At 35.8% G+C, this 24,943-nt stretch overlaps 2 protein-coding genes across 3 annotated transcripts; both read right to left on the reverse strand.

Annotated features, from left to right (window-relative positions):
* Window positions 1-838: 838 nt before the first annotated feature.
* Window positions 839-10,306, reverse strand: spef1 (sperm flagellar 1). 2 transcript variants are annotated; one of them, XM_007248574.4, is made up of 7 exons: window positions 10,084-10,306; window positions 8,309-8,420; window positions 7,167-7,317; window positions 7,028-7,073; window positions 4,042-4,117; window positions 3,843-3,939; window positions 839-1,058 (listed from the first exon to the last, which is right to left on the reverse strand). In XM_007248574.4, exons 1-7 carry the CDS (start codon window positions 10,199-10,201, stop codon window positions 942-944), a joined length of 717 nt encoding a protein of 238 aa, XP_007248636.1. In that variant the 5' UTR covers window positions 10,202-10,306; the 3' UTR covers window positions 839-941. The 2 variants fall into 2 exon arrangements, with proteins under 2 accessions (XP_007248636.1, XP_022540382.1); XM_022684661.2 differs by lacking the exons at window positions 3,843-3,939; window positions 4,042-4,117.
* A 1,393-nt stretch (window positions 10,307-11,699) lies between these two features.
* On the reverse strand, window positions 11,700-24,569 carry adam8a (ADAM metallopeptidase domain 8a). The gene is made up of 25 exons (XM_007248573.4): window positions 24,486-24,569; window positions 24,208-24,314; window positions 22,506-22,579; window positions 22,304-22,382; window positions 22,136-22,212; window positions 20,967-21,150; window positions 20,795-20,860; window positions 20,628-20,696; window positions 20,343-20,512; window positions 19,519-19,600; window positions 19,022-19,164; window positions 18,707-18,884; window positions 17,567-17,656; window positions 17,218-17,413; window positions 16,622-16,679; window positions 16,355-16,523; window positions 15,875-15,952; window positions 15,544-15,628; window positions 15,256-15,373; window positions 14,948-15,131; window positions 14,763-14,798; window positions 14,566-14,622; window positions 14,149-14,220; window positions 12,680-12,754; window positions 11,700-12,578 (listed from the first exon to the last, which is right to left on the reverse strand). Exons 1-25 carry the CDS (start codon window positions 24,535-24,537, stop codon window positions 12,531-12,533), a joined length of 2,547 nt encoding a protein of 848 aa, XP_007248635.3. The 5' UTR covers window positions 24,538-24,569; the 3' UTR covers window positions 11,700-12,530.
* Window positions 24,570-24,943: the final 374 nt, after the last annotated feature.

Raw genomic sequence — 24,943 nt, forward strand, 5'->3', positions numbered from 1 at the left:
TTGGACACTAGATATAACATAGGAAACAACTGTCCTAGCTATTTCCATTTTCCATTGACAGACTAAGACACTTTGAGCTATATAAATATTTTTAGTAGTAGCAGTAACTCCATGTTAATAATGATTAGGTATATATATTTAAACGTAGATTTATAAACATACTTTTTTCTTCTACAGTGAGAAGCCTTTTGCTATGTCTTTTATTATAACAAATGCTGACCTGACACATGCGTGTGGGGTCTCCTGCATTGCTTGTGGATGTGATTTATGTCACTTGTCTGTTTGCATGGACAATTCTAGACAGGTACCGCTGGTCATGATAATTACCAATCACTGCGTTTTTTTCACTGTAAGTGGAAATGCCTTAAATGACATATTCTCAGTACACATGACACTGTAGATTGAGGAATGGCACCCATTTGGCATGCACTATCAGGCCTCACTCAAAAGAAAGGACCTTACAGCTTATACAGGTGTGAACGTTTCCAAGCCATCGTCCGAGGTAACACTTCATGATCAATTTCCATTCTGCTATCCCATAATTTTTGACATGTGTATGATGGTGAGCTGTAGCATAATTAATGATGTCCTACTTTAATATCAAACTTTCATATCATAAAGTATCAAACTACACAAATCAAAAGTACAGTAAAGGCAACTATTTACTTAAAACACACTGTTATAAATACAACAAAGAAAATGATTTTAGACATGATTTATGATCATGCTGGTAAGGAAGTCACTTAAGATCAAAGTAAAGATTCTCATGATACCATGGACATCAAATTAAAGTCAAACGATCATCAATCAATGAACATTAAGTTATAAAAATCTGACATTTTAAATACATATACAAAACATGTTTTATTTCCTCAGAGTTTTTGTGCCATGGTGAAATGTTATAGTGCTGTGTCCCTGAATCATGAATTCCCTGAACAGAATCATGGGATGTTGTTGTGGCGTGATTTGTAGCGCTCCAAGTGTTTTGTCAGGTCCTCGATGCGCAGGTCCTTTAGATGGACCAGATGCTCCAACCTGTTCACCTTTATCTGCAGTATCTGTGGGGAGAATAATGGGACAAAACACTGTGGATGTAAAATAACCGCTTACTTAACAAGGTTAACATGCTTAATTTAATAAAGCTAAGTGTTTAAAATCTGGGGGTTGGGCATAATGATGAGGATCCAACGATTAGGACAATGCCCTTGAGATTCATATAAACATGTTACAGTGATAGTACAACAGTGCATCCACAACAAGCTTCTAGTGTTACATCTTAACTTACTAGTGATCCTCATAATGCACACACCTAGTAGGCATACAGTTACTTGGGAAATGTACCATTCATGATGCTGGTATGATTGTGTCAGGAACAGCAGCTTTCGTGGGTTTTTACACAGTTAGATAAACTCTGTGTCCAAATGTCTGTGGACACCCCCTCTAATGAATAACTCCAGCTAATATGCACATATGCGCACAGCTTATCTAGTCCCATGTAGAGATGTATTTTTAAAAATAATGAGAAAAAAATAAACCTACTGGTAAACTGTCTAAAGCCAGGCATGGACTAGGGGGCATGTGTATTATGCCCCCCATGCCGAGCACTGAGCTGTGGAGCAGTTAGCTGTGAAAGATTCTCTGGAGTGATTAAGCCTTTACCTAATACATTTGGGATACGTTAAGGATGAGGTAGGATGGTGATCATCCAACATCCTGGCAGACATAATGAAAAAGGAGGTGGCCAAATACATGTATCCATATTGTATAGGTAGGATAGGTAGTGTGGATCACAAAAAGATGATCCACACTCTCTTATTTTACAGGTTCCTTCTAGTCCAGATTTTTCCTCTCCTGCTCAAACACACCTGCTTCAAATCATTAAAAAGCGCATTTAGCTACAAAAATCCCCCAAATTTTGAACACTGTCTCTCAAAGATCTTGACATGTAGAGCCAAGGCCTACAAGATAGGATAGATAGTTACAATAAATCTATGTAATGTATCTCAGCTTGACACATTCATACTCGTTTTAAATCACTGTTCTGCCTAAAATTGGTCAAACTCCCAAATAATGTCTGGTAAGTGTTTGTACACAGTGGTCCCATTTCAATATTGGACCAGGAAGCTGTACAGAAACAGCGATCAGTAAACCTATAAAATGTGCCTGTATGGTAGCTCTGGCAACTCTGTACTACTCTGTACAACTCTGTATTCAAACTGGACCCATAAACCCAGTCCCAGATTTTGTACTGACCTCTAGCTAACTAAACAGTTTGTACTACAAAAAAGTTTGTACTTTTGTAGCTTCATAGGGCTGTGATTTGAACAAATCGTACAGTGTACAGGTATGCAATGTCTGCCTCATGCACCATTGAGACATATTCTGATCTGGGAACACGACCTTGCAACAGGCATTTTTGGTCATTTGGTTCTCTGTGCAATAGTAGGTGCACCATTGCTCCATTGTTGCCCTATTGGTTGCAATGGTATAATGGGTCCTCTATGTGAGAGACTAGGATTCAGACTGTACAAGCACAATAGGCTATTAATGGGAGTTCTGAAGCAGAGCTGCTTACAGCACGAAAAGAATAAGAATGAAGTTTATTTTTCTGTCTGTTTTGATAGAGCTTTCTGCTAATTTTATAGATTTTATTGAAATAAATCTGCTTTTCTTACATGTATCAATATATATATATATATATATATATATATATATATATATACATATATATATATATGTATATATATATATATATGTATATATATATATATATATATATATATATGTATATATATATATATATATATATATATATATATATATGTACTCCATGTTTAACTTTTTCTTCATGTATGTTATTATTTCCTTATTTGGTGCCCCAGACATTTTTATGATGTCATTGTGCTTAGAAAAGGTGTAATGACTCCCTTTATAATTAGAACAGTTCTGCAAAGCTAAGAAAAGCTTAAATATAAGTCATAGGCTACAAATTTGCAAAGCATGCACTGACCCATTCCAGTTTAAACATTCTGCAGAATCTGCTTACATCATTACAGCTGCAACAGCAAGAGGAAGTAGTTTCACAGGAAAAGTGACCTGCAGCCTGTAACTTCTTGTTAGGACAGTGCAGGAAGGACGAGTTTCCTGTTGCGCCATAGTAGCTTAACGTCACTTTCCACCTGTCATTGCGTTTTAAGAACTGAGGTCGATTAAGGTGGCAGATTAAAACATTGCTTTCACAGCTACCTTGTTTGGTCTTGACCTTCAGACTTTCTTATTAGTTCCGATCCATTATAGCAGGTCTGAACGGTGCCATGGATATTGGCCCAAAACAAAGTCAGGAGCAACTGAACCATGGTCTGGTTCATTTGCAGTGTGAAAACACTTTTAAACACTATTAAGTACTTAAAGCAACATTATGTACCATTTGTCCTTTAAAATAACAGCCTTTAAGTCATGCTGATGCTCCGCTGAACTGTAATAGGTAATAGGATTCTGGACTTAATGTAACAGTAACTTTGCTAAAGCAGCCAGGACAACACTTGCAAGAACTGTGAAACATATCTGTGTAAAATCCTGTACTTACTTACTCTCTAAAGCACTTGTGCATATCAAATTATAGATAGCAGAGAACAGTCTCTGTTTGAAGGCGTTGTTAATTCTCACATAATGCTGCTTTAATAACCCTCAGTTCTATCAAAAACACATCGATATACGTATAATTACTTTGGAAAATCTCACATATGAAAAGAAGCTGACAGTGAAAGCATGTAGATGTTGGAATAATGCTCACATATGCTATACTAGAACTGCAACAATATTTAAGTTGTTTAGCACCACACCTCTACAGTCTCCTGCAAAGCCAACAGAGCTTGTTCCTTCTCCTCCAAAAGTAAGCGAAATGCTGGATCCACGTCTTGTCCCGCTACTGGGAGAGGGCTGTGAATATTTTAAAATAAAATATTGTAAATACAATCAATATTTAATATGCTTCATACAATAATCATTTTAAACAGTAAAGAATAATGCTGGAGTAGATACCTGGATTTTTGTGTTTTTTTCACAGGGGCTGTTGTCTTGTTAGAAATGTCAGTAGTGACAATAACTTGCCGGTTTCCTGGAAGATTCATTAATAACATGAAATAAACAATGAAAGCCATGGCACCGCAGAATTTAAACTGATCAGAGGGGATGGCTCAGGAATGTCCACATCTGTATAATCTTGTGAGAGAGGCGGTCAACTGACAGCTGCACTAAATGGAACCTGTCAAACATCAGTGTCAGCATCAACGGTCAAGAGGCGACTATAGGATGCTGGACTTCATGGTAGAATTGCTAGGGCCATACCTCACACTGGACAATAAAAAGTAATGACTGCGATGGGCCAAAGAGAAAAGACATTGGACGCTGGAAGAATGAGACCAAGTTTGAGGTCTTTGGATCAAACAGAAGAACATTTGTGAGGTGCAAATTGTGTCGGCAAATAAGGAATAACGAAATAAGGAGTCGACGAAATTCTGACTGTAATGGAGTGGCCAGCACAGTCTCTGGATCTGAACCCTATTGAGCTGTTGTGGGAGCAGCTTGACCGTATGCTACGGAGGAAGACATGCTGTGGGAGATGCTACAGGAAGCATGGGGTGAAATTACATCAGATTACCTCAAAAAGTTGACAGCTAGAATGGCTAGAGTCTGTCAGGCTGTAACTGCTGCAAAAATGGCTTCAAAAGTACACAGTCATCATTTTAATTAAAATCAATATTTCTTACTCTGGCAATGTCTCATGCCCTGTTTATTTGATTTATTTCATAATCTTAAGTGTGTTTTCATTGAAAACAAGAACATTTCACTATGATCCCAAACCTTTGAGTGGTAGTGTATACTGTATGTAATGTTAATTTTGGTAATTGTTCTTTACATAGAGACAAAATTTCAAGATGGAGCAAGGAAAAATTTACCACAACAAACATTTTTATACATTCTTTTCCATTGAAAATTAAGAAATTATTTCTCCTGTAAAGTGCCATATTGGAGTATCTGCCAAGTCTGAGCACTAAAACTACTCTTACAATCGACTGCATCAACTTCCTGTCTTTCCAGTTCAGTGGTACCCTCATGTGTGTAGGGTTTTAATAGCTCTTGGGAATCACTTAGCAGGCAAAGCTAATCTAATTAGACCCTATGTGAACCCATTAAACACGATGAGGTCAAAAGGACAAAAGGAAGGCAATGGAGACCCATACTGCGCTCCGCTACATATACCAGGAAACTTTTATTTGGCACTTAGGAGAGCAGGAGAGGTCTGAGTCATCAACACAGACTGTGTGTGACCTTACACGGTCCCATGAGGGAGGGAAATGACTGAGACTGAATCACAGCGTGTAGTTAATAAGAACAATGAACTACTTTTTACTCAATACAAAAATATTGCATTTAGATTACAATTAACATACACTTAACTCATTTAAGAAGTTTTTGCTTTGTGCCAGCAGCAGCATTAAGCTATGTGTGTAGTCTGTGAACAGTGATAAGGACCATCTGGCGAAAAGAGCTGATATGAGGAGCTTGAAAAGAGGGAGTCAGCCTGGGCTGACCTCACTGAGGAGACGAGGCCACAACTAAGACCAGATGATGATGAGGTGTGGGAAACTGAAGGCCTACATGGTGGGATCAGTTCCAAGAAAGAGAGAAAGCATTGGAGAAGGCTGTAGTGGTGTTGGCTAATTTCCACCAACATCCCCTGGAGGTTATTTTTATTTGATTGTAATGAGCCTGATAATAGACCACCTATGATGCATAGGCCTATGTTTTAATAACATAAATAACAATGTGAAAAAAAGATAATTGGCTCTAAGTGAAAGTAAATCTTAGCAAGGAAAAATAAAATATACTCTAATTCACTACGGTCTACCTCTTTTTTTTTTTTAAAGGGCATAGTTTAATGCAGTGTTTCCACAACATATATTTTATACATAACTTATTGCTGCCACAGCTTTAGAATTTTATATTATTGCAATTACAAAACACAGCAGAAGGCTTTTTTGAAAGGATAAATAGAGGAAGTGGAGCTGTGATGACGTCCAACCCAAACTTCCTATCTCCAAGCACTGAACAAGAGGGAGAGCGAGAAGTAAGGAAGACAGGGAAAGTAGAAAAGAGTGAAGGATTCATTTAGATATGCCATTTAGGTTTTATAGTTGCTATGGAAGGTTAAGACCATTGCCCACTGGGCACATAGCAATGGCATTATTCATAGTATTTCTTTATATAAGTCTGTGGGCTCACAAGCGCTTTATGAGTGTTCAATTCCTCAGCATGCCACGTAGTGTTTTGGTAGTACTACATTAAATTAAAGCCATATCGAGATCTCAGAAAGAAACAGTAGATGATATATGACTTGAATTTTACACAAAGCAGGGCAGACAATCTTTTGGTAAACAAACAAATGCTAAAGCTAAGTTACCTCAGATAATGTTACTATACTAGCACTGTACATCTTGTATCTTTCAGTTTGAAAACAGTTTGTGAAGTCAGTTTGTGATAGGGGTAGTAAGCTAAGTAAACTGATAAGTAAACAATCAGGATAACTGATGTTGAGAGCTTTATTTTGTTACATTTGTGTAAGTACAGTGTAACAATGAACTTGACCTGGTATTTATCAGCTCTCCCTGCTGGTATTCAATGTAACAGGGCAATTGTGGGTCTGTCAATAATGATGAAAAAAAAAATGTTTAGAAATAAAGTTTAGAATCAAAGTAATGTGACAGTGAGGTCATTCTGACCACACAAGTCATCATCAGCATTAAACTTCCCTAAAAACTTGTGCTGATCTGTTCCCAGGTGATACAATCTGCTGCTGGTCATTGGAGCGGATGGAACGAGCAAGCAGAACAACTGCAACAGTAGGATTTTTGGTGTTGCACTGTGGTGGAGTGGGATGACTGTAATGAAGTGACCACGTTCTAACAAAACTATGGCTTTTGCAACATTAATACAGTTCAAACTAGGTGCTTTAAAACATACTTACCTGACTGTGCCTTTTCATTTACAGTACTGTAGTATTCTACTGGTTCCTAAGATAAATACAAGTAACAGATTTATCATTTATGCACCAACTAGCATCAAAAAGACACAGAAACACACCACATGCAGTTCCAGCAACTGACCTGAGTGCCTTCCAGATTTTTTCCTGTTTGCTTGTCCTCTAGTCTTATTCTGAGTGCACACAAAACTGGCTCAATAGTGCCTGCAGTGCTCAGAGTTATCTTCTTCACTGTGTCTTCTGGTATATGGAAATTCAGTTTGGAGAAAACCTTCCTGAAATAAAACCAAAATTTAGGTTACTCATGTCAAGTAATCTTTACATAAGCAATACAATATTGCTTATGTTGGATTTCATTGCATCGTCTGTAAAACCAAATAAGGACTGAGATTAAAAAACAGGCTTACTTAAATCTATCACAATAATTCTGTATTGAACGATATATTGTCCCAAAATAATTGCTTAACAAAGCAATCAAACTTTTAAATGATGATGTATGTTTAATATACAGTTTAGTGGTATACTTTTTCTTAATTCACTGCAATTGGCTATGTGTGTAATTAATATTAAGGGGGTCATGACCATATACTGTACAAAAGTCTAATAAGTCAAGTCGATTAAATCATTATGGTGACAGGCCTATGCAAACTGAACATACATAAATACATTTTTTGTAAGAATCATTGGCTATTTATTTCCAAATATAAATTTAGCCACTTTCATTTGTGCTTCTAGATCAGATAAGTATCTGGTTTGTGGGCAAGCGACATGAATGTGAACTATTAGATTGGATTTCATACATCCTCTTGCCTGTATATATGAACTTAGTGCTCTCATAGTCATCAGCCAGCAGCTATATTGTGCTTAATTCTGACTCCCATGAAAAAGCAGACTTAATTGTATTGAATAGATTAATGAGGCTTGTAATATAAAAGCATAAATCTGAATTAGACGTGAAATCTGACATAACTAACATTTCATACCAGCACTGACAGTGTACTACAAAAGGCAATTTGTGAGCATGTGTGTTTTATAAATGATTTCTCATATTTCTAAATGAAGTCTCCTGACTTTAGAATAGACCCTAGGTCAAAACCAAACATTCACCCCAAGCTGTCACATTATATTATGACTGCTGAAAGCTGATAAAGCCTAATTTCACATTCTTAATCATTCCCTTGGGGCTGTGTCAAGAGTAACCAGGGTCATATAAGCAGAAACTTGTTTTTCTTACTGGCTGCATGAAAAGCAAATAAATGTGCTTGCCTGTTAAGAGTGTTCCAGTTGCTCAGTTTCTGCTGAGTGGAGTGTGCGGGGGTGTAGTTGTGTAGATCTACCAGTTTGGGGTAGAAGTGCTTCACAACTTCAGCAATCATAACTACAGACAGAAAAAGAATAATTATGCACTTCAGAAGTGCTCTTCAGAGGCTACTTTTTCAGTCACCTTTAGTTTTTCAGCCTATCTGAAAAAATTACAGAAAATGACAGAAAAAAACATAAGTATTTGTGATTTTACACAAAGTGTTGCGTTACCACTTGTAATTGGAACAGTCCTCTTAAAATACCACACATACAGTGTACATGTGTGCATATGTTTGGGTCATTATTAGGAAGTTAACAAACCTTCTGCAGCTATGCAAACATAAAACATACCTTTTGAGCAAGTCATGAGGCACAATTACTCTATTTTATATGACACACATAGACTGTGAAAATTCTGACACCTTTATCATTGCAAACCTGTGAAAAGCTTTATTACAACTTTAAGTCAAAGCTGACAAAAGTACCTACACAGTCTGAGAATACACTGTTCAAAATACTATTTTAAAGAGCAAAAAGTATTTTTGTGATAGGGTCAGAGATAATTGTATTACTTTTGTCATAGTTGGTGTGTAAAAACCTGTCTTTTTCTCTCCACACCATTTTTTTTTTTCATTTCTTTTTTTTTATTTAACCAATCCTTACTTTTATTTAGGGCTGGATGATATGGCAAAAATCTATATCACAATATATTTATTTATTTAGGTAGATACGATTCAATTCAGATATTGATATAACAGTATAAAAGCCACCACCCTTGGTGTAGGTAATCACGCACTGATAGACCTTGATATGTAAAAATATTATATCACAATGTTTAAAGGGATTTTCACGAAACAAATTATTTATCACATTTTTATACGCAGGCAAAAATGCATACACAGAGGCAAATTCTGCTATTCAAAAGCTCTTTCATGTGAAGTACAGTAACACTTTTTTATTTTTTGCTGCACATCATCCAATTTAAAAGGACTTCTTACACTCTCTAATTAAATGTAATATTGGGTCAATGTTCTTTAAGTATAATGGAGCCACTAAGGTGACATTGCCACAACTTATTAAGACGTGGGGATGAGATCCTAAGGCGTGGCTACGACTTAAAGGGGAGACTCCAAAATATCGCCATAATTAATTCCAAGACGAAAACAAAAAGAAACCAATTGGCTCTCCATTTTGTTCCAAAAGAATATCATTGGATTGGAGCTTTGATAGAATATTCAGTCCTCTTTATGAGCATTAATTTACAGAAAAGCTAGCTTTATTATTCTCTGGATATGACTTAATGATCTCATTCTCACGTATTACATGCTTTAATAAGTTGTGGCCATACCTTATGATCTTGTTCTCACGCCTTCATAAGTCGTGGCCACATTTTTTTTAAATGATGTCACTTTAGGGGCTCAGTAAAGTTTGATTATATCCTTGATATTCTTTCATAATGTTCTTAATTTATCACAATACGATAAAATATCGATATATTGTTCAGCTTTAGTTCTACTGTAAGAGGAACCCCATGCAGCTCTCTCTGTTTTGGTTCCACTATCTAGATTACAGAGACTCCATCAGTGACTTCATCTCCATAAGTTATTAGTCATATGAGTTGAGAGAGAAATACCCCACTGATTTGGGCTGTAATAGCCTGAAGGTCTGACATAACAGCAATAATGAGGGAGGTTATCAGCAGGTTGGTTAGTTAGTTAGGGTTAATTAACGTTAACTACCTCCATCACTGAAGTCTCGCGCTATGTTTCTTTTGGGTCTGGAGAGGTTTATTTGGTCTATCCAGGCGTACAGCTCCTGCAGCGCGTCCTCGTCTAAATCTCTATTCATGGTGGACATTATTCTCTCAGTATTTAAAGGTAAAACAGGTTAAAACTAAAATGTATTGCTCCAAATCCACAGCGCTAGTTCCCCTCACATCAGGTTGTTTGAGCTGTTACTAGGCAACCATAGTACGGCACGCGGGAGCGGCCAAAAAAGCGATTGAAAAAACTCACTCATACCTGTCCATTTACATACACTAACAACCTTTTTTTTATGGTGATATCTTAAACGAATTAATTCAGCTGCTTTAATTTTGCACCCAAGTATGACACACACAGCTTGTCTAGTTCCTATAAAAAAGTTTTGCCAATAGAATAGGACCCTCCAGAGCAGATAAACATAAAACTATTAGCACCATGTCTAATGATACCTGGTGTGGGGTAGGTAAAAAGCATAGACATAATATACGTAGACGCCATATTGGATGGGTCTCCCATGCGCCCCCAGTGCATTTAGTACTGAGCAAGGTGTATAATACCACTATAATGAGTGGAAGAGTCAAGCTTTTCTTTCAACTCCTCCTTTATAAGGTTCTGTACGGTGGCCGAGAAAGCCCAACGCAGTGCAAATTGAAAAGCGCTGCAAAAGCACAAAACACATCCATCAAAATTACAACACAGGCGCTGCAAATAGAAAAACGCGCTGCAAATAGAACCACAACACAACGGAAGTGAGTCACAACACAACGGAATTACCACGGTTGTGTGCATATCATTAAAAGTTCTGCTTCACAAAACGCCTTGTTTGCCACTTATTGTCCTTTGTACACATAGTGAAGTCCGAGACGTTACTGAAGACGCAGCTTTGCTGGTACAGCATCTTTTAAGGTCCCCCGGGAAAATTCTGTTGTGTTGTGACTCACTTCCGTTGTGTTGTGGTTCTATTTGCAGCGCGTTTTTCTATTTGCAGCGCGTTTTTCTATTTGCTGCGCCGGTGTTGTAATTTTGATGGATGTGTTTTGTGCTTTTGCAGCGCTTTTCAATTTGCACTGCGCTGGGCTTTCTCGGCCACCGTAGTTCTGGCACTAACCTAGAGTTTGGAAACCCAACCAATATGGCGGCGACACTGGATTACGCTCCAGTCGGTAATGTGGCGTCTATGTAAACATATACTGTAAAAAGCCCCCAGCATTAAGCTATGGAGCAGCGGAATTATGGATTTCTCAGGAAAGGTGGTGCTCCATCATCTCCAACCAGTAGTTTTGTCATTAGTTGGGGATGACTTTTTGGTGGAGTGGTGTTCTTCCAACATGCTGACCTAAAACTCTGCTGTAGCCGAATGCAATAAAAACCTGACAGCTATGCTCTGAAATCCTATAAAGACAGTTACTCTCCAACAAAAGCAGACTACGTTTTTTTTATCTAGCCTTGACCCAATGAAGGATGCAACAGGTGTCTAAATTACTAATTAAGGGTGTTTCCAATATTATTTTTTTTCAGCCACGCAAATCCTTGTAACCCCCTTAAATTGTATGTTTACAATTTAAGGGAAAGAAAAAAACTTTCCATATACATCATTGTAAACCATTTTATTTCAAGTAATTCTGGAGCATTTCTATTGGTCCATTTATTATTACATTTTGAACAACTGCCAGATTCACAAAATTCCAAGATTCAAATTTTAAAAATGTAAAAAATGTGAAACAGCCTTCAAAACATTGCTAACTAAAATTTGGACACTTTGGACCACCACTGAAAAACAATATAAAACAACAAAAAAATCATTGGTCCATACTTAAAACTTAAATAATATTTTAATTAAAATACAAACATTACAAAATATGAATATTCTAGTAAATACAAATATCAGACCAGCTGAGAATAAGCAACATGTAAAAACATTAGTGCATAAATTAGCCAACATCGTATTGCTTTTGTCTGAGTGCAAGAAAATAAGGGGAAAAAAACAGGAAACAAGACATTGGTGCAGTCTTAAAAGATTTCAGTACAGCAAAAATGCCAGCTCACAAACAAAGATCCTCATTTCGTACAGTGTGATAACTCTGAACAATATTCTTACTTTTTTACTTAAGTTCATTTCCCTACATGGCAAACCAGAAAGATGATTATAAATACATTCATTCCATCATTTAATGCATTGAGACGTACCATAACAGCAGACCAGCAACAGCAAAAAATAGCAAGTCCCTGAGATTATACAGACATTTAATCCTGTCTAGAATATCAGCCATCTTCTTCAGATGATTCATAGTACTGAGTGCTGATGTGGAAAGCTGAATCATCTTCAGAGCTGCAGCTCCTGCAGAGGCATTAACAACACTGCTCATAAAGCATCTCCTTATGCTCTCAGTGATTCTCTCAGTGAGTCACTCTGCATCACTCCATCATCTCTTCGTAGGGGGCTTCAGAGGCACCTTTGGGGCCACTATTACCTGAATAAAGCATGACACGGTCAGCCTATACAGTAAGAAATAAAGTACAGAATATGAGCAATGAATGAGTCATAAATTATGCTTATATTAAATAAACATACCTGAGGTGGAGTCCATGCTGGCTGTGAGCCTGATGGTTTAAGAGGAGGCATTGGAGGAGATTTTGGTTTATACACCTACAGAAATTAACAACACAAATATGACAGTATGGTTAGCTCCCTTTCAGGAAATCTTTTCTAGCAAATATTAATTTGATCTTAATTTGGTTATACTGAGTCTATAAAAGACTTCACAATGATCTTTCATATTCTGTTTTAATCCTGCCCTGATTCAAACCATAATAAGTTTAAAAAAAAAACTAATCAAGTACGATGGGTTTGGAATAGTTAAAAATAATAATAACAAAATAACGAGAAGAAAGAGAAAAAGTTATAAACTGCTGTACTGACGAAGAACATAAATAGTAACAGGAATCAGAACTATCAGCTGAAAACTAATGCTAAAAACCAAGCTTAAAGGACGTTAAAGGACATTGCATGTATGCGGCACTAACAAAACGGCTGTGTATGATCTCTTTATGATATTCCACTGACCTAAAAAAATCATCAACTACTGAAACATTTGGACTATTGAAACAATTAATCAAAGGTTGCCATAAATTCTCTAAAAAACTCAAAACAAATGTGAAATTTTTCAACAGAGGCAAGCTAAGCATGTTAAAAAAGTATACTAAACCGCAATTTGGAAATGGCAAAGAAAGCAGAAGACAGAATAAATTGCCCCACAGTAAGCAAGAAAGCATGGCATTTACAGAACTGGTGTGATGACTAAAACAGAGGTGGTACCAAGAGAGTGAACAATGCAGAGAAACTGCATGTACATGAGAATTAGACTGATGTGTTACAATTCTTACTCGGTTAAAAGTGGAAGTATAGAACCAAACATACACTTGAGCAAAAGTATCTACATTTAAAGATAAAAGCAAGGTATTTAAAGCAAAAGTAATGAAAAGCCAAAATTGAACAGTTTGGAAAGTTCTATGTTACATTGATATATAATAGTCTGACTGGATGCTTAATAAAGAATAACAGTTTGACTGAATGCTTAATAAAGTATAACAGTCTGACTAAATGCTTAATGATATATAACAGTCTGACTGGATGCTTAATAAAGTATAACAGTCTAACTGAATGCTTAGTAAAGTATAACAGTCTAATAGGATGCCTGATAAATTAGATGTAATGCATAAAATGTAACTGATTCACAAAAGACAAGGTGAAATATCTCATGGCTCTCAGATGACTTTGAATTATTAAATAAAAAACAAATGTTTACTTGGAAATATACAAATCTTCTAAAATGACATTCAAGATGATACCAATATCAGACCAGCTGAGAATAATTAAAGCACCATGTAAAACAAATTCACCAGCACTTAATTGAGCGCAAGGAGATAAGCACTAAAACAACACAGGGAACAGGACCTCTGTTATCAGTAATTAAAGCTGTAAAAACAAAGTAGGATCACTTAAGAGTTTTCCCCCCATGCATTTTGGTTTCAGTGACTTACTGGTTTGGACATCAGTGGAGGTAGTGGTCTTGATGGAGGTAGTGGTTTGGATGGTTGTATCAAAGGCTTTGTCTAAATGAAACACAAAATATTAAAACAAGTCTCACAACAAAGAAAATAAAATCTATATAATAACAACCACTTTTATACGCTGACATGCCAAAAGTCAAGGGATAACAGCAAAGTAAACTGATTTTAAAGTGTTATCGCAGCGGATGGTTTGGAAGTTTGAGGGTGGTTGCCAGATGTGGCACATTTCATCAAGTTTTGACACAATTACAATTTCTCAATTACTATACCAGGAATACAGTGCAGTGGGTGGTAAAAATTGTGATTGGTGGTTTTGATGCACTTTCAATGCATGTCAGTGCATAAGGAATGTAACATTACTATATATCTAACCATTTTCAGGCTTACCTGGGTGAGATTACTGTTGCTTGGGACAACAGGGGGTGGAATAGGAGATTTCCCAGACTAAAAAATAAAGCATTAAAGGAATGTTAAAAATAAATAACTTTCAGTTTACATCATTCAAGTCCTTTATTATTAATATTAATAATAATAATAATAATAATAATAATAATGACAATAATACATCAACAATACTGAATTACCTGTTCAGTCTTTGGTCCTGCTGCCACATTTGGAGGCTGTGGGTCAGAGGTGAGTAGTAATTAGTATTTGGGAGTTTAGTTTATGGGTGCATACTTGTACAAATATTTTAATGCATTTAAAAATACTACTGTAGATTCAGCATTTTAGTATAGAGATTTATTGTCTGGCTGTTAAATGATCTTACCATTGGTGCTGGTCTGCTAGGTGCATTTGTGGCAAACAGAGGTTTGCAAGCCCGGGTTGCAGTAGACTCCAGGAAAGTGGGCTGACTGATACGTGGAGGTCCACATCTGGGGCTGTTCTTCGCACTGCCTGGCTGAAACACTGGGTTGGACTGACCTGAGTAGGTGTTTGTATCCTTAAAAGGCCTTTGGGAGGAAAAGACACACTTGTGAGAAGCTGTATTGTATGTATATGACAGGATAACAGATAACAGCCGGCTTAGAGGATGCTTTCAATTAATGAATGCCCAACGAAATTATACTTTCTAACCTTTTCTTTGTGAATGGTGCTTTTTGTTTATGACAACAGACTGAGGCTCCAACAATGACAGTAATCAGTAGCAGGATGACTATAGATGTAGACACACCAATGATCACCGCATCTTTTCCTGTCAATCAACACATATGGCACACACAAATGATGATATGTTAACACAAAAATGCATATTACATTATGTATATGTAGTCGTTAAATCATACAATTTAATGACTTGAAATAAAACTACTGTACAAAGGATTTTCTCATATTGTTATGTTTAGACTGGAGTAACTGGCTTACTCTTGGAAACTTCTGACAGTTTAATATCACAGTAGGGGGGAGCCCAGCCCGGATCACAGTGGCACTCCCTCTCATGGTTACACACCTATGAAAAAACAAAATAGTACAGTCAAGCACATCGGAAATCTCAGAAGCCATGGGTTAATGCCTTTTAAATAGTCCAAACAATGGAGAAAAAGGTCAGTTCAAAAGGGCGTCAACTCTTAATCTCTGAAAGACCTTTTGCTACTTCCGTTCTTTATTACTATCATGGAAAGCACATTAAAATATTTCATTTTTTTCATTTAGAACAGATAACAAAACAGATAATAAAAAATGAGAGTTCTCGTACCCCATGACTGTTGCATTTTGCAGAACAGTTCATGTTTCCATAGACGCTTATGTCCTGACATTGATTTTTATAACATACCTGTTGACAAGCAGAACAGATACAAAAGAACATTCAATCAAAAAGAAAAAAAAAATCAGATTTATTTAGACATTTCACATGTATCTCCATTTTTGTTTACTTAGTTTACCAATTAATTGGAACACAGAAGCCATCCCTCTGGTTGTGTCAAAATTGTATGCTGAATAGACCAATAGAAATGCTCCAAAAGTAATTTGAATCAAATGTTTTACTAATAAAACATTTCTATTCAATAACATTTCTCTTCTGCTGTAAAGCTGCTATTATGGAGATACATGTTTTTCTTTGTACACAACAATATAAAATAAATGCATCACATGATCACATGATTTTATTTAGATGTTTTACATGTAAAATATACAATAATGCAAATGCAAAACTCTACAGGCTTCATTTACTAACCATATTTGTCCCACATTTGGTTCCTGTTGGCACCATCCCAAGGCTGTCTGGCTCTGATTTCTCCACAGCTGCGAAACACTGTTTCGTACCCATAGTAAATATATATTTTTGCTGGGTTTTTGGAAACTCATTTCCACCAGTGCAGTATATTTTTCCACATTTGACGTGCCTAGAGGTAATAAGACATATAGGTTATTGATTGTGTAGAAAACACAATCAAATGTGTGTAAACAATCAAAGAAACACAATCAAAGAGGTAACTTTTACCTATGTCCTGTTTCCCGGATATTGTTATTAAAGCAGACATCTCCATCCACATCAGCACCTAGTTAAGAGATATTACATGGGTCAATATCTATATAACGTGCCTTTTGTGTATACAGCATAGTTGTTTAAATATCATAGAAAAATAGTGTAATAGTATGTTTTTCAAGATTTACTTTGAAGAAATTACTAGAGTTATAGAGGAATGTTAATCTTTAGTTTCCTTAATGTACATTTCATTATTCATCTATTTAAAAAAAACTATTTAAAAAAAATAAAACTATTAATTTAAATGTGTCCAAGAATTTTCTGTCCACTCTGTCATATTGGGATAACTGCCTCTTTAAGAACAACTTTTTTACTGTTTTCTTTTCTTTTACTTAATATTTATCATACTGTCCCCATACTTAGCTGTCTGTATCTGCTTTGTCTAAAATCTTACAAATATGATAAATAGTATTCACAGTATTCTGAAAATGGCTCAGATATTAAACTCAGGTTTTCCCAAATAAAAACAGCAAAAATCCTTGGAATGGAAGATACCTATTTATCACACAATCATGAGAAAAAATTGAATGATTCTTGCTCTGGAACTGTACCTGAACCCCACAGCATCTTGCAGTGTTCCCTAAGTGATGGACACTGGCCGTTATAGCAGTAACCCTTGTGGTGGTTGCACGGCAGCCCATTCATCTTGTAGCTGTCTTTAGGACACTGTGCTGATTCCCCGGTGCAGTACTCCTGCAGGTCACAGTCATGAGCAGTGGCTCTGCACACACTTCCTGCTTGCTTAAGCTAGAAGCAGCATTGACGAGAAGAAAGAGAAAAAGTTACAAACAGCTGTACTGATGACTTTCAAGAATATAAATAGTAACAGGAATCAGGACTATCAGCACTTGACGGGTTTTATGCGTGAAATACAGCAGAAATAGGGATTTTGGGCTCTACCTGACAGTTGTGGCAGCATTCTCCATGTGCACACGCTGAGCCCTCAGTCAGTCTGCAGGATGTGGCATTACAGCAAGGGTTCTTGCATTCCTGCATTCATGCAATCACATGAAGACCAAGATTAGATGTTTACGATGACATCAGAGAAGAGAATTGCTCAAATTTAAATTTTTGTAGTAAAAAAAGAAAAAAAAAAACATACAACAATATTTAGTACGAGTGTAAGAAAATTATGCTTTGAAATGTCAAAGTTTCTCCATATATTTGTTTGCAATACTGTACTGTTTATCAAAAACTAAAAATTTATTTTTTAGGTGTCAGACAGTGGTTCAGTTGTTTTTTGTTTAAACGCCTACCACTTGATATTAATGTTGTACTTTATATTCCACTGTTCTAATTTCCAGATTTTGTGCAAATATATATAGAGATGTTTTTTCTGACACCTTAAAATACATTCTAAAAATTCACAATATATCACCTTCAATACAGTATTGCAATATATTTTAAAATACTGAAGCGTAACCCCTGCATAATGCGAATCCACAAAAATACATATTACACAAGTATATTAAATTTAAAAAATGCTCAAAATATCTTTCCTCTTCTTTAAAGCAGCCCACAGACCATCTACAGTGGCTGGAATTTTCTGATCAGCACACATTTCACAACACAGTCCTTGACTCATTTCACAACACTCTTCTCATTGGCATCTCAATCTGGTGATTGTGATGATATTACAATCACATGAACTTCCATTTAGAATTGTTTTATGTATATGTTTTTTTTTATTAAGCAAATAATAAGAAAAAAACTTCTTAAGAAAAAAACGCTTCTTAACATCTCTTTCTGCACATTTATTTGCCATTGTTTATAATTATCACAGGCTACAACAGTATCAGACATATAGAGAGGTAAATGTTTCCCAAATCTGACATTTTTAATTCCAATTTGGGCCACTTTATTATGTGGCATTTAAATCTGATCCATTATGTGACAATGCAACTCTGTCTGAGCAGAGAAGATACAAAAGACAGGAAGTAGACAGAAAAATGGATGACAGGCCTAATAGCTTGGAATTCTTAATAATCTGAAAATAGCTATTAACACGAAACCAACATTTTCTCCAGTGGCATATCTTACCTCCACTGTTCCACAGTCGCACTCCTCGCCTTTTTCCACAAACGCATTTCCACACACTGGACCCCCAACCAGATCTTCTTCTTTCGGGATGTCCAGCAGGCAGCTGCTGTCATGGTTCTGCAGGAATAGCTCCAGAGCCACTTTACTGCACTGGCTGAAGGCCTCAGGGTAAACAAGCCTATAGAAAGATTGCGACAGGAGATTTAGAACAAGAAGGAAAAACAAGATTAACATGTGTGTGATTATTGTGATTCAGATCTTGTGATCTGTCTAATGTTGTAATAGAGAATGTTTTGAAAAAGTCCTGAACCTTACCCAATACTCTCTCCCATGACACAGCCCTGGCTGGATGATCTGGATGAACAACCACAGCTTGGGTCATCATGTGACATGCCCAGGTTGTGGCCCATTTCGTGGGTAATGGTGGAGGCAACACCAAGGGGATTGTCACTATGGTCCTGGAGAAAAGACATAAAGAGTTGCTGCACTTGTATGTCTCTACAGTAATCTTACTTTAACTTAATAGTTTATGAAAATAAATAAAAAATAAATAATTTTAATTCTGAAATAAACATGAGCATAAAAAATGAATAGTTCATTTACACAATTCTTCACAAACCCTACACTTCTTAAGACAAGTTTTAATGTCTTAATTAAAGCTAATCGATGGACTTCCATATTTAAAAAAATTAAAAAAAAAAATCCAAGATGCAAAATGAATGTCATGAGCTATTTATTTAAATGACAGAACATTATGCTTGTTTTTACAGAACTGGAAACTGATATGTTGTGTCTGAATTCATGAAACAAACCTCATTGACTGCTCCAGAGGAGGGAGAGCACATAGCATTCATAGGAGCCAAGCCAACAGTTGATCCATCAAAATTGATTGCACTGTATAATTTAAAAGTAAAAAAATACATTAAAATGTATCTAAACAAATTGTCCTACAAAGTGTCTGTGTATGAGTAAAACAAAACTTCACGAAAGAAACACATGTAATGAGCATTGAGAGATTTCCTCTTTTAAAACAACATTATGTAGAATGTTGGTTTGTATTAGGAAGAATGACATCATTCTTACTGTGGGCCTAGAATAATGCTACTGCACTATGTAACTTTGGTGGAGCTGTGTGACGTGTAACTGGACTCATATGTGTAAAATCCTGTAATATTATGCTTCTGTTACTTCACATGCCAATACTTTCTCTCAGCTTGGCCTGGATTGCTGCTAGCAGCACTATGTTGCTTTGGTGGAGCTGCATAGGATTTCTCTCAGAAAAAAACTCTGTAACTCTTGTTAAATAGAGTAATATTTGGGTGAAATATTGTGATATCATGCTTCTGTCAGCAGATGATGGTACTGTATCTCTCAGCTTGGCCTGCAATGTAATGTAATATGTGGTGTGTAATATTGCTCTACTGCGACAATTCACATGCTTCTTTTACTTTGTGTGCAATTTCTGAATCTCTTATGTCATCCAAAATGCATGTTTATAGGTGTCTATGAGGAAGAGCTCAAAGTGGTCAGAATTTGTATTTATAGCAGTGGTGTAAAACTGATTTAAACTCCACAAAAAGTATGAAATCTCACATAACGCTGCTTTAAACAAAGCAGAATAAAATACTTGACTCACGTAACAAACTGGGCATTGTCGTGCTTCTTTCTTGTCAGGAGGCTGCTCTGACGCCACTTTAAAAACCTGTCCAGGGTAATTTTGGGCAGAGGGCTGACTTCAATCTGGTCTTCATAGGACCACACCTCTAGTCCCACTAACATGACGCGAATGTTCAGAGGACGATAAAGCTGCAAGGAAAGTATAGGAACATTTATATGTTGTGTCAGAAAATATAATCAGCCATATTTTTATAACATTAAAACAAAATAAACTATTCTTAAAGGTTTTGAACCGAGATCTTACCTTGTCCACATGATTAGCAACTTCAAGCATTCTTTTCTGCACACTCTTCAAACTCCCAATTTTCTTGTACTAAAATACATGGTGTGCACAATAAACATTTTATTTTTTACATAAAGTATAAATAAGGCCTATACATTCTGACAAAAAATGCATTAAAGTAACCTTACCTCCTTATTATCAACAACTAAAACCAACTCAACAAAGCGCTGTCCTCCAACAGGGGCCCTGTTTTTCTGTGTAAAATGACAAAATACAATTTTAAATCGACTCTTTTCATGTAGCTGTAGTTCAACAAGTGCAATTTCAGCACTGTAAAACATAAAGAATTAGTCTCAGTACCATGTTTCTATTGTTGTACAGTCCAGAAAACCTTGGTCCAAGGTCATAAACTGTGTCGTTGATGTAGTCAAAAGCTGCTCTTTTAGTCCTCAGGTGCTCTTGTTTGTAAAAGGCATGGTCCCCTCTCACAGACTCCTCCAACGGCTCAATCAGATACACCTGATCTGCTGCTCTCATAAACCCTCTGAAAAACATGAGCACCAGTGTTTCACTAATAGTGCACCTCACACTTGGCCAAAGTGGTAAATTAGATCACTCAAGCTGTTTAACTGCTGATTATGCTGATTATATCAGTTTTAGTTTTGAAACTGCAGTAAAACTTTGAATAATTAACCAAAATTCTCAATCTGTTTCTAAAAAAAATATGTATGCAGAGTAAACACAGCTTTACTAATGTGATAACAGAGTTAACGTCTTATATACATTATTAACAAGTAAACAAGTGTAAGTATTTCAGTTTTGAGCCCAGGGTGGAAACAGATGGAAAACAGATGTTTCCTTTAGAAAAGTCATCAGATGGGCTGTGTGTAGCAGTTATATTCAGTATACTGTATTTAGCATACTCAGTACACAGAACAGAAATGATTCTTAGAAGGTTGAACAAGTATCATACTGAGCACACTCTTTTTTTTTTGCTATTTTAATTGCGAAATATTAAAATACTGAATTTTTCACGAGAAATTGAAAAAAAAAATTAAACTGCAATTTTTTTTCTGCATTTTTTATGAAATTTCATCAGATTTAACCAGATATTTATAATATAACATGGAACTGTATGAATACTGGGGAGTAAAGTAAACACTGTTTGGCAGATATGATCTCTTGTAGAAATGTAATGAAAATTCTAACTTTTGTGTCAAAAATTGCTATTGATTAATTAATTGATTAATTGACTATTGTGCAAATGCATTTTACAATAATTATGCTGGAAACAATATATTGTGCAGGCCTACTAGTTCTGATGTTTACTACAACTACAATTAACAGACCAGTATGCAGAAAAAAGGTTATTTTATCTCTTTCCTTAAATTTTTCAATATCTTTATGCAAGATTCAAGCTCAATTTGAAAAAAATATTATTTACATATATATCAACAAGTAGTAACCTTACTTATTTTATTTTACTTTCAGTTCAAAACTTAAAATCATCATAACATTATTTTCCTTACCGCATTCCTGAGCACAGGTCAACACTGACTGCGGAATCGTTTACATCTCTGATATGTCCCTGATAGTAGCAGTGGTCCTGCAATAAGAAATCAAATTCTACAGTCAGTCACCAACATTACAACATTAAAACAGATTCAAAGAGAAAACATTCAGTGTTACTGTCTTACTGTGTTAGAGGTAGGTGTCGACACCTTTATCCCATCTTTTGTGTAGTGAGTCAAACTGTAATCTTTTCCCAAGAGCTCCCTGCAGTGAAGAAAGACCAGAGAAGTTTCATTTTAACAGGATAAATGCTGGCAGAGTTTGACTCTCTCAAAATGAATTATTGTGTTTTTCTTCATGTGATGAGGTAAGGCTGAAGTTTCCTACCTATTCTTTTCCAGATATAGTGTGAAGTTTTTCCCATCAACAGTCACGTCATATTCATGTGTATCAGGATATTTCTATTGGTACAAAAGACATTTAATTATTTTACTGTAAACCCATTGATGTTCATATCTTAACAGCTGACGAGTTTGATTTCAAAATGCACTGTGGCATCACATGAATGCTGCAATAAAAAAACAATGTAACACAATAGGTCTTGTTGAATGTTCTTGTGTGTGGGTGTGTTTGTGTGTGTGTTCCCTGCTAAAAAATCCAGAGATAACATGCCCTATACTGGTCAAGAACTAGTAAACAAGCTAGCCCACCAGTACCGTGTGTTTTTTCTGGATGACTAGCTGGTCTTGAGCCGGTCTTGAGCTGGATTTTTAGCAGTGTGTGTGTAATATTTATTTCCACTATTTATTTAACTGGAAACTGAAAATGTATAAAATGGCTTATGTTTTCTTTGTTTGTGCAAACATAATTAAAAAAAGACGTCCTCCTGAGATCGAAATCACTTTATTTGTGGAAGACCTAACTTTTAATGCAATTTGAAACTCAGCCCTTACTTTCCTTTGTTCTGATAAGTTCTCAAAGATTGCCAAAGTGTGCCTCTAAATAAAATAATTGCAAGTTAAATTTAAAGCTTTATTGCATATTATAGTATATTAAAATAAAAGTATGGCTATTTAAACAATACAAAACTGAAATGTAAAACTGAAATGTAAGCAAAGTTTAAATGGATTAAGTTAAAATCAAGATACAAGTATCCAGATTTTTTAAAATTAATTTAAACTTTTTTTAATTGAAAAATTGAATCTGTTATTTTTTCTTTTCTTTTTGTTTGTTTATTTAACCTTTATTAAATCAGGAAGGCATCTTGAGATTAAAATCTCTTTTTTCAAGGGAGACCTGGCTTTTAATGCAATTTGGAACTGAGCCCTTTATTTCCTTTGTTCTGACATGTTCTCTGAGTGCCCCAAAAGAAATGTGTTATAAATAAAGGGTTTAATCGTTTAGTGCGTTATATTAAATTCAGTTTTTGATGACTTAAACAATTACACATATTAAACAATACAACATAAATCTAAAACATATTTCTAAACACAGTTTAAATAAATAGTGTTAAATGCTTGGGCAAGACAAATCTATACACTTTGTTTTCATTTTAAACAACAACAAAAAATAGGTTGCAATTGAGTTGCTTGACATGACATGATGTTCTTAATGATAAAATACTTTTTGGGAAACTGGGCCTTAGCTGGTAGGCTTAGACAATATTGTAAAAAACTGCAATTTAGTTTCTGCAATTTGAATTATTAAAATAATTCATTAAAAATAATTTTCATCAAATTTAACCAGAAATCAATGATGTAACATGGCATAATATTATTTATTCATTCTGTGTTTCCAATACTGGAGTAAAATAAACACTGTTGGGCAGATATGATCTCTGGTAGAAATGTAATGGAAAATGAAATGGAAACTTTTGTGAAACTTTAGTAAAGTTTATCTTAAACTAACAACACAAGCCATCATCACTTCATCACATCTGTTGGTCATGCATCTTTCCATAAACATTTTCTTTTTAGTTCATTCAAAGATGTAAAGTATTTTTCTGTTATAATTAATTAAAAATCTCAAAAATTAAGATCTTAATCATCATCTTAATCCAACAACACAACCCACACAGCTATTATCCCACCTGTTGGTCAGACAGGCTCCTCTTCATTCGTGCTTTTACCGGCTGAAGCTGAACAACATCATAGTGCTTCACATGGCGGAGTCGAGGATGTGCAGCGGCACAAAACTCTATACGATAAAATACAAAATACAGTTTTATGATAAAGTTTACTGCTACATAATTTATTACTGCTGATTTATAGGCTAAAGTCTTAAACACTAGTCCATACCCTCAACCGCCAGTAACAAAACTGAGCCATAAACTAATGTACACAGAATTTAATCCGGATTAGAACTCACCCCAGATTGAGATATAACAGAGCAGTGCTAATATTAATCCAGAACAGCGCATGGCTCCCCGTGATGATGCCGGACTGACTGAACAGAGCTGCACTCAGGGGAAGTCCACTAGATAATTCAGTTTCTGCTGGACTCCGCCTCTCTTTCTCCCTAAACTCCACCCACCCGCCATGTACAAGTGTGTGTGTGTGTGTGTGTGTGTGTGTGTGTGTGTGTGTGTGTGTGTGTGTGTGTGTGTGTGTGTGTGAAAAGCATGACCTCCTCATCCGGTAAGATCTGAGGACCAGTGACAAAATCATGCAGTCAGTCATGCTTCTCAGAATATTGTAGCACCTTCCGGTATTTGTATCATCTGCGGGTGTATCTTCCTGACTGTCTTTTTTAACTATCTATGGTCATCATCTCATCTCATCTCATCTCATCTCATCATTTTACAGTACAGTTCCTTTGCAGTTTTG

This window comes from Astyanax mexicanus, chromosome 7 (genome assembly GCF_023375975.1).
Source record: "Astyanax mexicanus isolate ESR-SI-001 chromosome 7, AstMex3_surface, whole genome shotgun sequence".
NCBI classification, from domain to species: domain Eukaryota; kingdom Metazoa; phylum Chordata; class Actinopteri; order Characiformes; family Acestrorhamphidae; genus Astyanax; species Astyanax mexicanus.